The sequence below is a fragment of the Pyrus communis genome, chromosome 12 (assembly GCF_041283825.1).
Source record: "Pyrus communis isolate YQ-2024b chromosome 12, ASM4128382v1, whole genome shotgun sequence".
NCBI lineage: Eukaryota > Viridiplantae > Streptophyta > Magnoliopsida > Rosales > Rosaceae > Pyrus > Pyrus communis.
Window position 1 is genome coordinate 19225035 of NC_142576.1, and position 21032 is coordinate 19246066.

The window sequence follows — 21032 nt, forward strand, 5'->3', positions numbered from 1 at the left end:
GAGAGCTCAATTGTTGTGAATTGCACACGCTTCTTTGAGGCCTTATTCCTTTAGTTATACTAACTAGGGGGCTATACTTGCCTCACAAGTGATTCAAGTCATAAAGGAAATAAATCTCCTATATCTTATTAGAATATATTTTTAGATTTACACAATCACATTCCTAAACAATATTAATTACAACACTCCCCCTTGAGTGTAAAAAACTTAAGAATTAGCCACATCAAGTCTTCACCAATCATTTTTTGGAGTCTTCAAACGGCATAGGTAGTTACACATGCAAATCTAAATTAAGGTTTCATACAAGGAAACATAAGCTCACAAAAATCTGACAATGGTAAAACCAAATGCAAGACATAACTCAAAGTCTCGGAGGAAAGGTGAGAAATGCAAAGTCGATGTTTAATCAAGCAGCAATTAATGTTCACATCAAGGTATGACCAACCTAAAATAGGTGCCTCGTCAAAACCTTGCTAGGTTAGCAAAATTCATGAACTAAACGAAACATAGTACATTAAGGTTAACTTGGTATCTATTAGATACTCCCTCTCAGATCGATAAAACTCTTTAACTATACTACAAGTAGTGTAAATCAAACAATTTAGGCATTCTAATTCCTCGAATAAGCTACAAAAAAGTATACTTCGACAATAACTTGGTGAAGAGATCACTGAGGTTATTTTGGGAATGAATTCGGTGATTTCAATATTCTGATGCTTTTGATGTTGAAGAGAGAAGAAGAACTACGACGCAATGTGCTTGGTATGATCTCCTTTAATGTATCCTTTTCGAATCTGGTTTATACATGCAGAATTATCTTCAAAGATCATTGTTGGTACGTCAATGATAGACGACAATTCATGTGTGCTTCAAATATGCTCGACAACGGCTCTCAACCACGTACACTTATGAGCAACCTCATAAAGAATGAGCATCTTAACATGGTTTGAACCCATAGCAACTAGGGTTTGCTTTGTAGACCTCTAAGATATTGCGGTCCACCAACGGTAAAGACATAACTCATTTGGGATCATGTTCAATGCAAGTCGGGTAAGTACCCAGTATTAGCATAACAAAAAAGGCAAGGATCAACTTAAGGACCGAGAGGGGCGATGGCCACGCATGAAGATGAATAGGGATAAAACAAGCCCAAATCCATTTTACCTTTAAGTAACATATAATGTCCGTAACACATTTCAGTGTTTGTGTATAGGCGCATGTTTGTATCTTGCTAAAAGATTCACAACGAAATAGATGTACGATTTTTTATTGGTATACCAGAATATCGTCAGAACAAGGTTTGATCTCAAGACCAAGCCAATATCAAATTTTCCCAAGATCCTTCATCTCAAATTCCAATTTGAGGTATGCTATAATTTCTTAAGCTCCTCAGGAGTCCCAATGAGATTTTTGTCATCGACATAGACTACAACAATCATGAATCCAGAACTAAACTTCTTAATGGACATGCAAGGGTCCTGACTAGTCAAATACTTGCTTAGACAATTATATAACATCCATCTAAATTGCTTCAATATGTAGCGAATGCCTCAATCGAATAGAGAGGGGTTCCTTGGTTTAGAACTATTTGACCAATGAATGTAAGCCCATTAGGAAACTTTCACGTAGATTTTTCGTATCAAGATCCTCATATACACACATTAATTGCATGTCAAGTCTTTCGAAAACTACTAAACTTGCAAGCCTATGCCTGACAATTCCTGATACAACCCGATAACCCCCCGATTCATTATCGGGTAACTCAATAAGCACATGTTAAGATAACGGGTTGGTTCGAGTATACACATGGATAACACGATACATGATAAGCAAAATATTAATTTTATAACCCTAAAAAATACTATAATTATATATATATATATATATATATTAATTTAACAATTTTATAACCCTAAAAACTATAATAATTATATATATATATATTAAATTTAATTTAAAAAATTGGTGACCATTCGATCGGCTAAGATTTAATCTCAGCTATCCATTGTGGATTAGGTTGGACGTTATCCTTCTCTTCTTTCTTATTCACTCTGATCTCTCCAGTCCAGACTTACTCCCGCGCTGTCTCCTTAATCCACATCTCTCTCACATCCTCCTCCATTCACTTCCTTCAACTCGACTCCGGCAACCACAAGAAAACCACACACAGGCAAGCACACGCTAAAGGTATGAATTTTGTATTTTTGGGTATTCTGTGTTTTTTTTTCAAAAACTAGTGATTTAGGGTTTACGTTAAAATTAAAACTAATGGCTAGGGATTCTCTGGGTTTAGGGTTTCTTGGGTTTTTTGATTTTGGAGATTTTGGAGTTTTTGGGTTGGGGCATGTTTGCAAACATTCAAAAAACCCAATGATTGAGCAAGCGTGCTTCGCGTTGGCTTTGCAAGCTTGAAAATCACAAAAGGACGAGGCATAAATAGAATCAAGTATTGGAATTTGAAAGTATAGATGTAGTTATGTAAATTAACTTTATTATGTCATGCCATTTAGTTGTATTATAAGCCGTAAGGTGAGATTCATTACTTAATGTCATATATATATATATATATATATATATATATATATATATATATATATATATATATATATTGAGGATATGTTATCAGGGGACTGGGGAGGTTAGAATTCAGTTAGCCTGTGAGGTAGGCAACGATAGAGTAGTGACGCCCCACCTATTTTTGTTTTGCTATAGTAGATGCAATGTCTTAATTATTTGTCCCAAGTATTGGCAATTAGCAGGCAGGTCCTTTTTTTATTTTTTATTTTTTATTGTGAACGTTGCGAGTTCATTTGTATCTATGTTTCATTTGGGGTCTATTTACTTGAAGTTAATAAGTGGGGTCTATATTTGTTTTCCAGATTTGGAGATGTGGAACAAGCAAAGCAAATAAGCAAGGCTGGAACCTGCAAGTGCAAGGTATTTTTAATTGGATTGTGAATTTGAAAGTAAATTTGAATTGGATTGTGATTTGTGGATATATGAATTTGAAATGGATATAGATAGGTGAAATTGAATTGGATATGCAAAATTGAAATTGAAATATGTATGTGAATTTGAATCGATATGGATATGTGAATTTGAAATGGATATGGTATGAAATTGGTATGAGCAAGATTTTACAGTTTTTTTTTTCTTTCTTGAAGCAATGGATGTTGTAGATCAAGATTTTATGAACCTTAATGATGAAGGGTTAGTGGAAGTTACAATAGGAATACAACCTGATCATGGAAGTGAAAATATAGACGATACAAATATAAGTCTAGCAAAGAAAAAGGCTAGAGTGATCAAATTTGGTAAGCGAACACTCAGGTCTCCTGTTTAGAAAACTTTCAACAAATTGACTACTATTTTTGAAGATGGTAAAAGTCGTGCTCAATGTAAAGATTGTAAGAAATTAGTAATAGATGATAGTCATCATGGGACAAGTAATATGAATAGACATTTGATAACATCCCCTGGACCGACAGATGGATTATTGTTAGTGTCTGAATTTTGTTCCCATAACTTTGATCATGTGGTATTCCATGGCTTATTGGTAGAGGTCATCATCAAGCATAATCTTCCTTTTAGTTTTTCTGAATATGGGGGTATTAGGGCTTTGTTTACATATATATATATATATATATATATATATATATGAGAGACTTTGGATGCGATCCCTAACTATGAATATTCTTTGATTGAAACCTTGTTGATGTTCAATTTTTGATCCAAGTCCCTGAAATTAATGTGATAATTTATTTATATGTACGTTACTATATTTTTTAAATTAAAAATTGAAATTTATAGTTGTTTATATTAATGAGATTTTAAATAAAAAACATAATTTATGGGATTAAAAATATTAAAATATAAATATACTATTGTGTGTGTGTGTGTGTCTATATATATAAACATTGGTACATTCATCAAAATTAATAACAAAATTATTGTATCAAAACATGGGTACATTCTTCAAAATCACAAAAAAAAAAAAATAAAGAATAAAAAAAAGATATTAGGCTTAATAAAATTAGTAAATTTCTTCGATTAAACTTAACATGGATATATTTTCAAATCAAAGAAAAAAGAATGTACCCATATAAGTTTAAAAATGGATTAAAAAAATTGAATAGATTATATATATATATATAAGGGTACATTTTACATATAACAAATTGGTATATTTAAGAATGAGTACATTTTAAGATTAAAATTTTGAAAAAAAAATACATGAATGGTAAATATAATTAGCATGGTACATTTTGCAAAATGGGTACAAATAAATAAAAAAAATATGGGTACAAATACAAATAAAACTTCAAAAAGAAATTAATATATGGGTACAAATTAAAACTGAAAAGAAAATTGGTACAAATTAAAACAAGGTTGCAAATTAAAATTGGGTACAAACTAAAACTAAAAATATATGATAAAAATTTTAACCATAAATATAAATATACTAATTGTAACATTTTTAGCATTAAATGAATATATTTTGAAATAAAAAATATTTAATTGTTGAAATAATTAATAATGCTATTAATATCAAGGACCTTGATCAAAAAATGAAAATGAATAAGGTTTTAATCAAAGGAGTAGCAAAAGGAAGGATGTGAACCTAATTTCTCATATATATATATATATATCTCATAATATTAAGTTATCGTGTAGAAATACAATTAAAGCACGTGTGTTGAGGATGTTCAAAAATGAAAAACAAAGGCTTCATAACTTGTTAGGCTCAGTTGAAGGTAGAATTTGTTTGACATCAGACTATTGGACCTCGCAATGCACTAATGGGTATCTTGCTCTTACTGCTCACTTTGTAGACAAAGATTGAAAATTGCATAAAAGAATTATAAGTTTTTGTCACGTGCCTCCTCCGCATATTGGTATTGTATTATCTGAGAAAATTAATGCATTGGTGACTGAGTGGGGGATTGAGAAGAAGTTATTTTCTATTACTTTGGATAATGTTTCTTCAAATATTTCTTTTGTTAGCATTTTGAACAATCAATTGAATCTTAGAAGTCTTCTCGTAATGAATGGTGACTTCTTTCATGTGTGTTGTTGTGCTTATGTTTTGAATTTGATAGTCCAAGATGGACTTAAATAAATTGATTCTTCGGTGATAAAGATTTGTGAATGCATCAAATATATAAAGGGCTTTGAGCTAGGAAACTAAAGTTTTATGAATGTGTTAGACATTAGGGATATTGGATAGTACGAGAGGTTTGAGACAAGATGTCCCTACTAGATGGAACTCAATCTATATTATGCTAGATAGTGCAATTTTCTATCAATATGCTTTGATTCATTTAGGGTTGAGTGATTCCAATTTTATTAGTTGTCATTCTTCTGAACAGTGGGATAAAATAATGAAGATTTCCAAGTTTTTGGGGTACTTTTACGAGGTTACGTACTTATTCTCTAGGACAAGGTACCCCACATCAAATTTGTTCTTCCCTAAGGTGTTCGTAATCGAACTTCAAATTAAGGCAGCCATGGATGACTCTGAAAGTTTCATGAATAAGATGAGGACTTACATGTACATGAAGTTTGAGAAGTATTGGTCAGAGAACAGTTTGATTTTGGTAATTGCAATCATCTTAGACCCTCGTTATAAATTGCATTTTGTGGATTGGGCTTACACAAAGCTTCCTGGTGTGAATTCGGTCAAATTTACAAAGGTTAATGACAAATTGAATGTTCTTTTTGGTGTGTACTTGGAAAAACTTTTGCATCTTGAAAATTCAAATACTCCAGTGAATTCAGTGCCTATTCATCAAACAGAATCTGGAGATGTTCTCTCTGAGGTAACCTAAGTTTGTTATTATTTACTTTATATATTTGTAGTAGTAGTACTATAAAAAGTGTTGATATTATATTTGAAATTGACATGATGCATGATTCTTATTACGTTTTCATTTTTATTTTTTATGATGTAGGATTTTGATAATAATTACGATGGTTCAAGTTCGATTGAAAAAAAATGAATTGCAAAAATATTTGGAGGATAAAAGAATAGATAGAAAAGTAGACATAGATATTCTTTCTTGGTGGCAAATGGAGCATTTTCATTATTCGATACTTTCTCAGTTAGCATGAAATGTGTTCACAATTCCAATTTCAACTGTTGCATCAGAATCTGCATTTAGTATTGGGGTAGAGTACTAGATTAGTATCATAGTTCATTGTTACCATAAACAGTTCAAACTTTGTTGTGCACACGAGATTGGCTATTTGGAAAATGAGGTAATATATTTTTATATGGTATAGTACTATTGTTTTATTTCTTTTCATAATTATTTTGGTAAACTTCTCATAATTTGAATGGTTTTTAATGTTTGGTTTTTCTACACTTAGTTTATATGGAAGAGAGTTCTGACGTGGAAAAACTTACTGAACACATCATCAACATAAATCTTGAAGGCAATAGATTAAGCCAAAGTTCCAACACAATTTCCTCACGATGATCGATGAAAATTGAGGATTTTGTAAAAGGAATAACATGCAAGCTTTGAGTTCTATTGGCAAGGTTTAAACTTTTGAGAAAGGCTTCACAACCTTGAAAACAAAAACTCTTTCATTTTGCATATCCTTGCACATTATGGGAGAATTACGGGAGAATACGTCTCCTCGTAGTCAATTTCAGGGCGTTGAGAGAAGTCTTGCGCCCCAAGGCATTCCTTGTATCGCACTACTTCATTCTTCGCATTACCCTTCCTTATGAAAATCACTTATAACCAACCGGTTTCATGTTTGGAGGTGTGGATTGTAAAACACCAAACACCTTTCTCTTTGCTAAATAATCAAATTTAACATAGATTATTTCTTTCCATTCTAGCCAATCTGTTCTACGCTGACATTCGTGTATGGAACGTGGTTTGATATCGTTGCTTTGCATAATTTCAATAGCTACAATATACGCAAATGCATAGTCAATGATCATTTTATTATTAGTACAAAGTGCATCTAAATAAGCATAATTGACCAAAATATCTTAATTCTTGAGAGGGGGTTATGTCTCTTCCCGAACCGTAGTCTATAATAACCATATGCGTTGGAGTAAAAGAGATAACGATTCAACTAGGATTGGGCTATGCCATATTACTTCAAACCCACTGGTCTACCTCACTTCTAAGTTGGGGCAGTTGATTGGCTAGCTGTAAATGTGTTAGCACGATCATTACATGTGATCAAAAAATCTATTGATGTTGCACCCACGAAGTATGGAAAATGCCAAACATTGGGAACTATCCGGGGAAGAGTTAGGAACATGAATAAGGAGAAGTGAAAACCACTTAAATAGAGGAATCAATTATATTTCGCCATTTGTTCTCCATAACAATTAGGGATAAAAAGCATTCCACTACATAGTATATCGATTAATTTATCACTAAGAAAGGTTGCAATAATATATATAAAAGATAATTCGGGCCAACCCTGTGGTGTAAAGGTGGTTGGAGCACGTTGTTCTAGGACATTGCCTTGATGCCATGTTAGCACTTCAATCCTTACTGACACGTTTACAAGTGGTATATGTGACCTCGTCACTCTTGCTAGAACAAAAAAAACATCTGGCATGCTTTAAGTTTAAGCTCTGAAGATCTAGAATACGTTGCACTTTAATGTCACACTGCGGAGTACAGGAATCAAGTTGAGGCATAATGGCTACCAACCATGCTAATCTGCTATGTTTATCATGAAAGTTGACGTTCTTTTCTCCTTTTAACTGCAAAAAAATTGTCTCATTAAAGTAACTATCCACAAATCTAGCAGTAAGCCTATCAAAGGCTCTAAGTACCAAATAATCAAAGGTGAATCATAACTGACATATTGACAACCTCCTTTGCGGACTTATTTTGGTATGTTATGACGGTGGTATTGACACATAAATGGCACACCCAAACACATGTAAGTGTGAACTTAAGGCTCATATCCAATAACCAACTAGAGCGATAAGGAGGGTTAGGTGGTGATGAGGCAGGCGGACAAGCATTGCTGCATGTAAATATGCATGCCCCATGCAGAAATCAAAGGCTTGGTTGGCATGACTAATGTCCTAACGATTAATTGAAGGAAGTTTAGGAACGCTTCTGCAAGACCATTTTGGATGTGAACATGAGGAACATGATATTCAAATCCAACACCCTAAGACATGCAATAGTTGTCAAAAGTCTTTTACGTAGACTCTCCGGCATTATCCATTTGAATTGACTTAATGGGAGGTGAACCCTCATCTTAATAATTTGCTCCAGGAGTTTTGCAAAAGCAACATTGTGTGTGGACATAGAAAAACATGTGACCAACATATCGATGCATCAATCAACACAAAACTTAGAAACCGGAAACAAAAATTTTCACAAGCTTAGACAAAAAAAACATCGTTAAATTTCAGCCAATATTGGCCTTATGTCAAAATCTAATCCTCCATAGGTGCACTAGCCTCATGGAAATAAGAAATCACCAACGTTGTAACTTTAGGATTCTCAACTTGGGCGAAATTTGTCTCTCGAGCGAAATTGGCCTTCTAGCTTGCCTTTTAGTGTGGTATTCCTTCACAACATGCATTAAGGCCTTGAAAACTTTGAACTGTTGTTTACTAAAGCCACAACAGTAGCACATATCAATGTTTGGGAAGAAAAAAAAAAAGAACTCTCTTAACTCGCTTGGTAGTCAACTCCTTTACTTTACCATTATTCTTAAGGTCTTGAGCCTTAAGAGACAAAGAGTCACGCTTAGAATTGCATTTCACACTCTTTGCTTGGCCTTCAAGTTTGTCTCCCCTATTTGCAGATTTGGGTGAAGCACCTTTATCGCATCCTTTATGCCTATTTCAGCATTTTGGTCCTTGATGCACACTTGCATTTGCTTCATGCAAAGGAGCAGCGTTTGAGCTAGTTGGGTGGGACTGATGGTTTTCCATCAGAAGTTGGTTATTTTCAACTATTAGCAAGACATATGTCAAATTTGAAAACTTTTGAAAGTTTTGTGCCTAATATTGTTATTGTAAAACAATATTTTCGGCAAGAAATGTAGAGAAGGTGTTTTGCACAAGATTGCTATGAAAGAGATTCAATGGAATCTTGAGCTCCCAACCACCCAACACCTCTGGTACGATGTCTCAACAGAAATTGGAGATGGCATCTAGCCTCGACATGAGGAAGAAGACGAACAAAATGTCATCGTTTAGTTTGGGCTAAGCTCAAGCACGCAACGCAACTCGAAGTCGTGGCTCACATGGGTTAGGGTTTTTTAATTCCTTTTTTTTTTTCCACACATATATACAATTTAAGCAATCAAATTTCAAATCACAATAATCCATCACAAACATATCAAGATATATAATTCAAAACTGGAGTTCATGCTTTATGTGATGATTAACATGCATAAAGGCTTAAAAAACTTTAGAAAAGATTAAGTATAAAAGATGCTTGGATTGCGATTGCTACAATAATGTTCTTGACTCGATACTTCCTTCAAAGATACACTTCGTGCTGATAATGTGTTGAACGAAAATTCAGAGAGTAAAGGTAGAAGATGGATGACAACAGAGAGAAACAATAGAGAGCTTGGTGGTTATGCATTGCACACACTTCCTTGTGGCTTTATGCCTTTATTTATACTAATTAGGTAGGTTTACTTGCCTCACAAGTAATAGAAGTCCTAAAGGAAATAGATCTCCTAAATCGTATTGGAATCTACTTCTAGATTTACGCAATCGCATTCATAAACAATATTAGCTACACCATGTCTACATTTTTATTGAGTAATTATAGTTTTATAAAAATTTCGTAATGTTACTTAGACACACAAGATTGACATTTACTAATACATATAGGTCTAGCATATAATGGTATATGAAAGAATATGTTAGCAAGTGTATCATGGTTTGTGTCTGAATATAATTATTGTCTTTTATTGTGTTCTAGTAAATTCCTTTTTAAACTCAATTTAGTTTTTATCTAAAAAAACTTGCTCGATTTAGGATATCGTTGTATCGCTAAATGGTTTGGTTTGAAGAGTCACCTGACTAGATTGTTATTTCTTGATAGAGATTAGCAAAACTTTGTAATGATAAATTGGTGGGAGGCTATTTTTCCTTCTACATTAAAAAAAGTAAAACTAAAAAAACTTATTTTAGTCATGGATTGGATGTGGAAATTTTTTTATGAGCCATTATGATCATTTGTGTTGTGTGGGTATAATTTAATTCAATCACGTATATTGCATATTCAAAAGAGTTCCACAAAAGTCAATACAAGATTTTGCTTAGAAGCTAGAGTTTTTTGAACTACCATTCTTTTTGTACCGATTCTCTATCTACATATACGCAAAGTTTTTACCTAACATGACAATGATAAGATTTCTACACTAGAAAATACGTGTTAACTTTAAGCATAGTTCACGTTTTATTTTCTTTAGTTATTTTTCCAAATAATATACCATAAAAAAAATAGATTGTATTAATACAATACATTCAATCACGTCAACTACGTATTATAATATTATCATACATGAATTAGTACGAACACATGGTGGTGTGACCATCATACTAAAAAGTTCTCCTAAATGTAAGATCATTTATCTTTTAGTCAACATCATCACACATTGCTGCAATTTCTTGTTCTTGAATTAACAATATAAGATATTTGTCGATTTGCTTTCCGAACTTGTAAGGTAGTGTCATTTTCATCTTTGAATTTTTATTTTAGCCAATTACCCCCATCCACTTGTATTACTAGCCAAATTCTCCCCTACCGTTGTGTTTTTTAATTTTTCATCAAATATTCCGTCCATCTTTATCACATTGTTGTCTACGTGTGAAACTTTTGAGAGTAAGTCATTTTCTTTCTTTCTTGTTCCTCCTCCGCTTGTTGGTCTGTAGAACTGCAATCCAACTCTAAAAGCCCAATTGGCCTCTCTTAAAATATGAATGAATTTTCAATTCCCTAAATACAAATTCACAAATTCATCAAGTAATATAACACTTCGGCTTGATATTTGATAGCATAAATCAAGTGGTGGCGCCGTTTTCCAAAGAAAACTATATAGTCCATTGTGGCTTTCCTGCTTTTCATATTTTTAATTTTCATTTGGCTGATCATTGAATGCAAAGACAAATACGGAACAAAAACTGAAGGCAAGAGGATTTTGGCAACAACATAAATAGAAACCATAATCATGCCTTTTGTTGATCAAAATTTAAGTTGAACTCTTGTTGATAGTGAGTTCGATATCAATTATTATAACTAGCCTATTTGATGGTCTAGATCAATACTATGCTCCTTTGTATAAATATATCGTTTTACGAGAGAGAGAGAGAGAGAGAGAGAGAGAGCGATCTAGAACCATGAAATTTTTCTTAGCCGGAGTAAGATAAATCGAAATATGAGCACCTCCACATGGGCTAGTCATCTCTGATTAGGTTGGGTTACATAAACGGACCAACATTGCCATCACACCATGGACTCTAGAATGGAGGTTCCTATAATTTAAGGATTGGCTTAAGTAATCACACTCATACAAGGAAATGATATCTTATGCTATATATCGTTTAGGATTCTACCAGCTTTATACATATTCATTATCATAAAATGATTCTCTCTCAACTAGTATAAATACACATAACTAGGGTTCATCAAAAGTATTATAATATTTTGCACACTCGCTCTCTAGCCCAATGCTTAAGTTGTAAGATCTTTTACTGACTTAATCGTTGAAAATACTTTGGCCGGTGCAACACCGGTACCTAGAAATTCTTAGTTGTTTGTCTCTTTTATAGATAGTCCTTCTTGCACTCATCCATCCACGGTGGTGGTGGTGAAATTTAATTCCGACAAAAGAGAGTAGGTGAAGACTCCAATGATATTTTGGTATTTAGTGAATTTAACCCTATTTAAAAGAAATTGGTAGGGTTTAATGTAGGACTAATAAAGAGACTAAACAAAGTTTGTTCATAATCTTCTAAATCCAAATTCCACACAATGTGTGTGATATGTGTCATCCGAAGTGTTAATTGACATGACTTTGCTTAGGTGCTACATTTTCATACCAAAAGCTAATTTATCTGTTCATGCAACAGGTTTTGGTTTATTAAAGGGGTGGGTCCACTCAACAATTTCAAAGGAGGCTCGTGCTATAGTTGCGGTACTAGGACTTTGAGAATGTTCAAACAGTTCTTTTTAATTATTGAAGAATTCCAAGTTACATTTCTTTGGATAGGTTAGTACACAATTTAGAATGAGGAACATTTTCGGATTCTTTTTATGAGGATTCTAGAGATCCTTCAATCATATATGTTTATCGTACAATGTGCAGCCAGTTTTCGTCAAGTACTGTTTATATTTAATTTTAAATAAAAAGATTTACAATAATTTATGATCGCACGATATATGATGAACATATGCGATTAGAGGATTCCGAAAGCCTCACAAAGAGGATCCGAAGAGGATCCTCATTCCATAATTTAAAGCCTATTTGAAAGGTTTATGCTGTAAATGTTTTTCAGTTCAGATATACATATATATATATATATTTTTTTTTTTCCGGAAGCCCTTTTAATAGAAGCATGCTAATAAAAAAACCAAGTTCTTTTTTAGAGAACATTGAGAATCCACTTAGTATGGGCTTGAGATTGCTCGAATTTACAAAAAAAAAAAAAAAAGCAGCTATGTAAAATCATAGAGTGAAAAATATGTTTGGTAAACACAAAAATAACTTTTTTTCTTTTTCAAAATTTAGGTCAGAATAAGTGTTTTTGTTGTAGCACAGCAAAAGAAAACAACCCCACGTATATAAAACATTGAAAAAATAATTAAGATTAAACAACAAAAAAAAGTAAATTGTCACACGCATTAGTGTGTGGCAATAGACTAATATATCATAAAACGGGACCTAAGACCTTAGTATTATTTGACTTTCAATGCTAAAAAAATATATCTTTCATCTATATGGTGATTCTTTTGTGGCTTTTAGCTAAAATAGTCTTTAAGATTGATATAACTTTTCACTTTGATCCCTAGTGTGGATGCAAATTTCTTCCTCCTTGATCTTGGACAAAATTGCACCTACAAAACAAATATCACCTTTGGTAAAGTTCTTTGAAAAAGAACTTATGGTGGTGGTGCCACTCCCCTTATTGTCACATTTAGCCATTGTACTTCTCTTTTACGTTTTATCAAAGAATTTTTGCAAATAAAAAATTCTAATAATAAAAACATACGAAAAATCTACAAATGGACAAGAAAAATAGAAAAACCTTGGATGCGAGAGTCTTCTACGAGTGTGGGACTCAACTCTCAATGAAAGCAACAATTTGTGGATGCAAATTTCTTCCTCCTTGATCTTGGAACCTCTGATGCCAACGTTAGAATTTTGAGAGAAAAATGTTTAGGGAATTTTTGAGTGTTTAGCAAGAGTCAAGACCTAGGTTTTTAGAGAAAATAGGGTATTATATATAGGGCATGGGAGGAGAAGGTGGCCAACCCTTTGTGGTGTTTTTGAGTGTATTTTGTAGTTAATTGGTAGTTTAATTAGCCATTAATAGATTAATTAGGTAATAAATCTATTAATTAGCTAATTAACATAATTTAAAAGGAATGTTTTGGGGTTTACCTTGTGGAGAAGATGGATGAAATAGGTTTTGAATTATTACCTATTTTGGGCATTTTTGACTTGGTTGAGGGTTGATTGCCCGCTGCTCGCGCGTAGGCATCCTGGTATGCCTCGAGGATAATTTTGTCCTTTTAACCCAAAGATCCACGTGTCGCCTTGTGATTATTTTTGGCTTCACACCTGATATTTACAATTGATGGAAGTGGTCATTGAGATTGTTCATGTCAATCATTTTGGTCATTCCGTGAAAAATCTCCATTAAATTGAGAATATTTTTCAATCAACCCCTCTGGTGGTTTCTTCAATTATATTGAAGATTTTTCGCATAAGGACCAAAATGGTTGATCGTGGATAATATAATGGACTATTTTTATTGATTTTAAATCTTAGACCAAAGTGAGAAATTGTGTCAATCTCAAGGACTATTTTAGGCTTTTAGCCCAAAATCCGTCTTTTATCACTGCGACAATTCTACACCAAAGAAAGTAAACAGAAAAGGAGAGAGAAGAGAACAAGAATGATTTCGAGAACATTGTCGTTGATTTCAAAGTCAAAGTAGGCTCCGGCAGCAGAGAATTTTTCTTTGAGTTTTGCTCTATACGGCTAGGTTTTTTCAACCCTAGCTTTGGTTTGGTTTTCAAATAATTTTTAAACAAACCATTTCGGAAATTTTAATATTCTTTTTTAGGGGTTAAAGTTCTACAATGTGCATTAATAGTGATAACTTACGAAAATTGGTCACTTGACTTAATATTTGGGGCTGCTGTAATACAATCAAAACTCTATTTTAAAGAGTCAAATATAAAAAAATAAAAAAATAAAAAATAAAAAAATCGCCAACAAACTGTATAAAAGAGTCTGTATTATAGAAAAATGAACAATCACTCTTGAAATTTACAGAGCAACTGTTCATCAGCTAAATATTGGAAAAATAATAAAATTCTTGATGGACCATTGAGCAAAAAGAAAAGGAAGAGATAAAATATTGTTTTAGAAAATGAGTGGGTTGAGTTTGAATCGTTAATAATAAAATATTCAAAGTTTGTCAAAATAGAGAGTTGTTGGAGATAAAAAAATTAAACTGAGTAACTAAAATAGTTTTTCACACTGTTCACTTGCTAGTTTAACAAAAATTTAGAGTTTCTCTTGAAAATGCTCTTAACAAGCTAGACTAGAGTATGCTAGTCTAGAGTATGAGAAAAGTGAAGTCGCTCTAACTAAAATCCTTTTTAACCCTTCTATATTTGGTACGAACTCTCCAACATTTTGGGTTGTTGTGCCAAAACTTAGAAGAAGAAAAAAAAATCATTTTCAACCCGAACTACAATTTTTTTTTTTCGTCAAATCAACCCGAATTAAAAGCAAAGTAACCAAATAAGCGAAATTTGAAAATACACAGAATAAATTAGCCGAAATGCTTACCCCATTTTGTCTTTTAAGTGTCTTTTTAATGTTGATTCAACAGAATACACGATATTAGCTTAACCGAAACACAATAACTAAAAGACCAAATGAATTATATAGCATTTAAGCCAATGGGGGTAGGAGGGAAGAAAAAGAAGGTGAAACTTGTATATAAATTTTTATAACAAGCTACAATGAAACACAATTTAATATCAATCTCATCACAAATATATCGTGATTATATCTCTACAAGTTGGAAACAAATTTGAAACGAAAAGCCGCTAAACCAACTAATCGGAAGAACATCAGAAAAAGCAGTTCTTTTACACAATAGTGCGAGAGCTTTTAACTGGGAGTGCACAAAGGTGAACATATCACGTGCCATGTGGTGCCTATATGCACATTTGGATCAGTCTTCCTTGAATCATTGGTCCACATCCATTTCTTCCTCCACGTGGGAGGTCTCAATGTAGAAATTTACAAACTGCATAGAATTAGAAGGTTGTGTTCACAACACATTGCCACTATAACAAAGTTTATGGACCATCCCCCACAAAAAGGACGCAAAAAAACAATTTGTTATTTAGTACTACGCTCTAGCCAATGACGAATTTGAATCACATTACTACTAGTCTATTGTAAGATTAAGTCTACCCCTCCATTTAGTGTAGATATTATCGTTTGTTCAAAAAATTATATATATATATATATATATATATATATATATATATATATATATATCAATCAATAGTAACTTAGAACCGCGGTCTAGTGATATTAAATTGGTATTTTTCTTTATTTAAAACTGAGAGATTTTAGCCAAAGGTGAATTTGAATCCAATTATTGCTAGCCCATTATCAGGCTAAGGTTACCCCCTCCTCCTCAGGGTAGATAATATCATTTGTTTAAAAAAAAAAATGTGAGATACAAATCTCGTCATTACGACTAGGTCATTTTTATTATTTAAAAATGCAATTTACTTTGCAAGTAGTAGATTTTTGAGTTTTTCATGTGCATAAGATTTTTCTTTTTACTCATTGCGTCTCGGATATAATTTTTTTTTTTTTTTCTATATACGAAACGCTATAGGAAGAGTCTAAGCCCCAAGACTATCCAATTATCGTTTATATTATAATGATAGAAAAATACAATATACTTTGACTAATTTACTAAAATATTAAGTATTTCTTCATATTTTCCATTTTGTAAGTTACAATGCCATGACAGTTGTACACATGATGATAAAGCAAATGAAGAGGATATTGTTCCGAGGTATTACATCATGACGGTCTGGTCGGTGCACTGTTGGACACTACATTAAAAAGTTGAATACGACCTCTAATGTATTTATATTGTAAATCTTTATTTGTATGAGAAGCAGATGTTCTACACTAATATAATTTATAATTTCTAGCAAAATAAAATTCAAAATTGAGTACAAAAGAGCGAACCGACAGCCTTAACCATTTTATGGAATTGTTTGAAGAAGTAGAGTATATTTCCTTTGAGGCTACGTTTGATACGCTAGGAACAGAGCTTGGGAATGAAAATGGTTGACTTTTCATGTGGAATAAGTCCAAGGTTGGGAAATAATTTCCAGTGTCACGGGAAAATAGGGGAAAGTGAATCCCTCTTCCTCACAGGAAACCAAAAGATGCATGGACTGCTGTCTTTTTTTATGACAAATTTGTCTTCCGTAACAATTTAAATTTCCATTACATCCGGAAAAATGATATTTCAAACCTGCTTTCTTATTCTTACCAAACACGGGATAGAAATTTTGCGTTTCCCTCCTACTCGAGAAAGCGGTGGAAAATGATTTCCAATAAGTTTACTTTCGCGTACCAAACGCAGCCTTAGGGTTTTGGTTGTGAGTGGACAAAACAAACAAATGAAATAAGGAAATACAAAAGCCAGAAATAAAGAACAAAAGGCAATTCACTAAAAACAATATCCAATGTCATATCCAACTTGAAGGGGCAATTCGCCAATCGAGTGCGGTCCTAAGTTCGACCGTGACCCGACGGTGTAGAATTCTCACTCTCACCCTCACTCTCACTCTCAATCCTGAGCCTTTGTTTTTCCTTGCCTTTCTTCAACAACTTGGGCCTGGGCTTTATGGGCTTATTAAGATAGCCCGCCTGCAAACCCACCATGTCCCTCAAAACCCCAATAAGCTGGGCCTCAATCTCCACCCCGTTGGGCTCAAGCGCACCCAGAGCTCTGGCCACAGCCTCCAACGTACTCACGCACCCGCCGAACGGCTCCTTCCTCAGAACCAACTCCGAGTCGTAAATGCTCCCACCGCACGCGCTTTCGTCCACATCCAAACAAACCCTCGTCGCGAACGCCGACAAAAACTCCTCGCTCGCTTTCACCATCTCCCGCGCGTGCTTCCACGTGGCGTCGAACGCGACGAGAACGCGAGGGAGAGGGGAGGCGGCGAGGTCCGATAGGGTGACGGCGGGCGAGGATTTGGTGGGCGGGAAGAGGTATATGGCGGGAGGGGATTGGTCCAGGAGCGGCGAGAGGCCTGGCCGGAGCTTGCGGCCGATGATGGCGGTGGCGTTGGAGAGGCATTTGGTGAGGATTGGGGTTGTGGAAAGCTTGTGATTGGCTTCGTGGGGATGGTGGAGGATTATGACATGGGTTTGGGTTTGGATGGGCTGGGCCGGGAGAGATTGGCAGAGGCATACTGGGCCGGGTCGGGTGCAGTTGCTGCATATGGGCCTGGGCCCACGCGGCGTCGGATCGGCTTGGGCGGCGGCGCTGTCGGAGGATATGTCAAGGTTGTTGAGGTCTTCTGATTCCATCTATGAAGCTCGCTGGTTAAGATGCTGTGCGGAGACCAACGGCACCGATTCGTTTTTATGCCCTAGGTAGAGGCTTAGAGCAAGGAAGGCGTCGTTGGTGCGTTTAGAAACGACGCGTCGTTGGGGGCGCTGGGTACTAAATTTGGAAGTGAGATTCAATTCCACTGGGAGAGGGAGAGAGGCCCCGGAGGGAGAGGGAGAGAGAGTGAGATGACGACGTCAAAGTTGGAAGAAAGCGAGAGCTCCTGCGACATCTCTCAGTTCCATCACACCCCATTTTACTGGTACGTCAGTAAAACCAATCAACCAATCAACTAGGCCTTTTTTTATTCGAACTTGGATGCAAGTGGTGGGAACACTGCCCCCGCGAACTGGCCTAACCCGCGTTTTCTGTTTTTGGTTTTCGGCTTTTGTTCTGTGCTGTTGTTCAATTGCTAATCAAATTAATCACCCTTTTTGTACACTTTGTCCGTGTAGTGAGGAGAATGTGTACTTGCTTTGCAAGGAGCTGTGCAAAAAGGGCATCGCAGATGCACAGGGTTCTGATCTTTTCGTCGTTTTCATTTCCAATGACAAGAAACAGGCATGTATTTTGTGTTCCCATGTTACCCCACTCGCCGTTTGTCTTAAAATTTGTGTCTTATTTGTCTTGTTTTTAACAACTTAGCGTTTGTTCTGGTGTAAATAAAATGGTGCAGATCCCGTTGTGGCGCCAGAAGGCCAGCAATCGAGCGGATGGGGTTGTTCTGTGGGATTATCATGTCATTTGCGTGCAGAAAAAAGGCAGTGGTGACACACCCGCAACTCATTTAGTGTGGGATTTGGATTCGAGTCTTGCATTTCCTTGTCCTTTAGCAACCTATGTCTTGGAAACGTTCTGCCCCTCATTTCAGACCTTTGCTGAATTGCGAAGGTACTTCATCACTTGTCTGTTTTGCATTTATAGGCAAATGTTCTAATGATACTTGGGATGTTATGTTGTGAGGTTATTGCAACATAACATACCATATATCTTATAAGTTTGTTACCCTCTATTTATATTGATATCTTTGCGGTTAACGTGATGCAGGTGTTTCCGGATTGTGCATGCCCCAATATTCCTTCGTTTCTTTGCTTCTGATAGAAGACACATGAAAGATTCTAATGGAAATTGGCTTCGTCAACCTCCTCTGTATCAGCCTATTGTTGCGCAGGGTAAGTGCTAAATTCCTCTGATGCTTTTATATGGTTTGATGACGGTGCAATCGTTTTGAATTGTCACTTCTTGGAAAAATTAAAATGTGTGGAACTCCCTTTTTTTTCTTTTTCTTGCGATCAAGCAACTCCAATCTAATTTGTTTTTATAGTAATGTCAGATAAGATTGAAACTTATGTGATTCAATAGCCACTATTGATTCCTACTAGTAATAAGTAGATGGAAGGTGCATAACTTGCCGAGTTCAGGTTCATGCCAAAATCATGCTTCTTGTGGCGATTGTTATAAGTTCTGTTAATAATAAAAGAGAATAATTATATATATATATATATATATATATATTTATATTCCCTAATGAGCTACATCAGTCACTTGAGAACCATTATCTGATTCTTGATTTTAGGATTGTCATTTCTTGGAACTCCCTTTGTTTCGTTATGCGGTCAAGAGAGGGAATCCAATCTAATTTTGCTCTTGTAGTAATGTCAGATAAGATTGAAAATTGAGCCACATATGTGAGTTAAGAAATTTGTTTGATATCTAGAAAGTAGCTGAAATCAAGCTTCTTATGGTCGATTGTTATATCTTCTGTTTATAGAGACGGAGAATAGTTTTATATAAATCCTAATGAGCTAGAGCAGTCAACTAAGAACTATAATGTCCTCTTTTACTTTCCCTTTCTTAGTAGCGTAATTATTTTGTTCTGGCATTGAACTTCTAAAAGCTATTTGCCAAGCGAGGTGGTGATGGAGTGTCCAAGTGAAAATTCAATATATTAGTCTTTCTACTTTCCTTTGTAATAAATGCAGTGTAGTCTGCAAGTTAATTGTAATGTATCAGGTGTCATAAATTAGTCTTTAGAATTCCTAAGGATATTACTGCGGATCTTTACATTCATGTACCAATTAGCCTATAAAGGGGGCTACTTTGTAAGCTTTTAAAAATAAGATTGTTAGTAAAAAAAGTTCTGGGTTTCCTGCTTGTGTGTGAAGCACAGCAACCTTGTAGTGATTCCTAGGCACCTTCGGTGTGAAGCTAAAGGCCGTTGTGATGCCGGAATTTTTCTAGTTTCTTTGTTGGAGTGATTCCAATACACCTTTGGTGTGATGCCAAAGGCCGGAGTGAGTCCGGATCTCTTCTATTTCTACATCCCTTCATATTGTCCTGCATCAGGTGATGAGTAATGCACAACAGAATTGGATTTATTTTTTCCTGGGTTTTGTAAACTTGTGCAGATGGGACTGTACACAACCTGGATGGTTACTTTCAGATCCGTGCTACAGATGCGGTGACAAGAACAGGAGTTGACGTGACCAATGCAGTTTTTACTGAAAAGCTTGGTGTGGTCGTAACAGAAAATCAGCTGGAGGAGTTCTTTTCCCAGATTCCTTAATGTATGGTAATTCTCATCAGCTGGTATATGTAAAGCCTTTATTTTCTGGCTTCCGACTGAGTGAGTTACTGCATCGCATTTGGGATTAGTTCATTCCAGCTGCATTTTCCTTTCTCTTCGATGCTTCTGAGAATTGGATTTCGCCTTAAAGACTGTATAGAGCATTGCATCTTTAACTTGAATGACAAGTACCAAAGTTCTGTGCAAGTCTTCAGGCAGGAAGTTGATTATTGTTTAGTAAGATTTTTATTTTATTTTGTTATGAGACGGGTCTAATATTTACGCATTAAATTTGATTAGCGGACAGCCTTCGTTCTATCTTGTTCTGAGTTTGTTCATGTGTTAGCTTGCTGGTCCGATGTAAACTGTCAGTAAATCACTTGTTGATTTTCCTACGTCTTGTTTGGTTGAACGACGGAACCATAAAGTGGCAGTGCCTCATGGATGATGCATCTGGTACGTATACAAATACTGCAGCTTCTGTTACTAGAGCTTTTGATGTGCATGCTAGCTTTGCAAGTTCAATACCAGCACTGCAGCACAAACTGTATAGCCACTTACAAAGGCAGAGTAAGAGAGAATAATTCTTAGTGACTGCTCTAG

General features: G+C 34.9%; 2 protein-coding genes across 2 annotated transcripts; one reads left to right on the forward strand and one right to left on the reverse strand.

Annotated features, from left to right (window-relative positions):
* Positions 1-16948: 16948 nt before the first annotated feature.
* LOC137745210 (DTW domain-containing protein) lies at positions 16949-17841 on the reverse strand. The gene has a single exon (XM_068485126.2). The coding sequence runs from the start codon at positions 17839-17841 to the stop codon at positions 17032-17034; it is 810 nt and encodes a 269-aa protein (XP_068341227.1). The 3' UTR covers positions 16949-17031.
* Positions 17842-17990: 149 nt separating this feature from the next.
* On the forward strand, positions 17991-20747 carry LOC137745211 (amino-terminal glutamine amidohydrolase). The gene is made up of 5 exons (XM_068485127.2): positions 17991-18125; positions 18319-18424; positions 18540-18754; positions 18911-19035; positions 20272-20747. Exons 1-5 carry the CDS (start codon positions 18052-18054, stop codon positions 20427-20429), a joined length of 678 nt encoding a protein of 225 aa, XP_068341228.1. The 5' UTR covers positions 17991-18051; the 3' UTR covers positions 20430-20747.
* Positions 20748-21032: the final 285 nt, after the last annotated feature.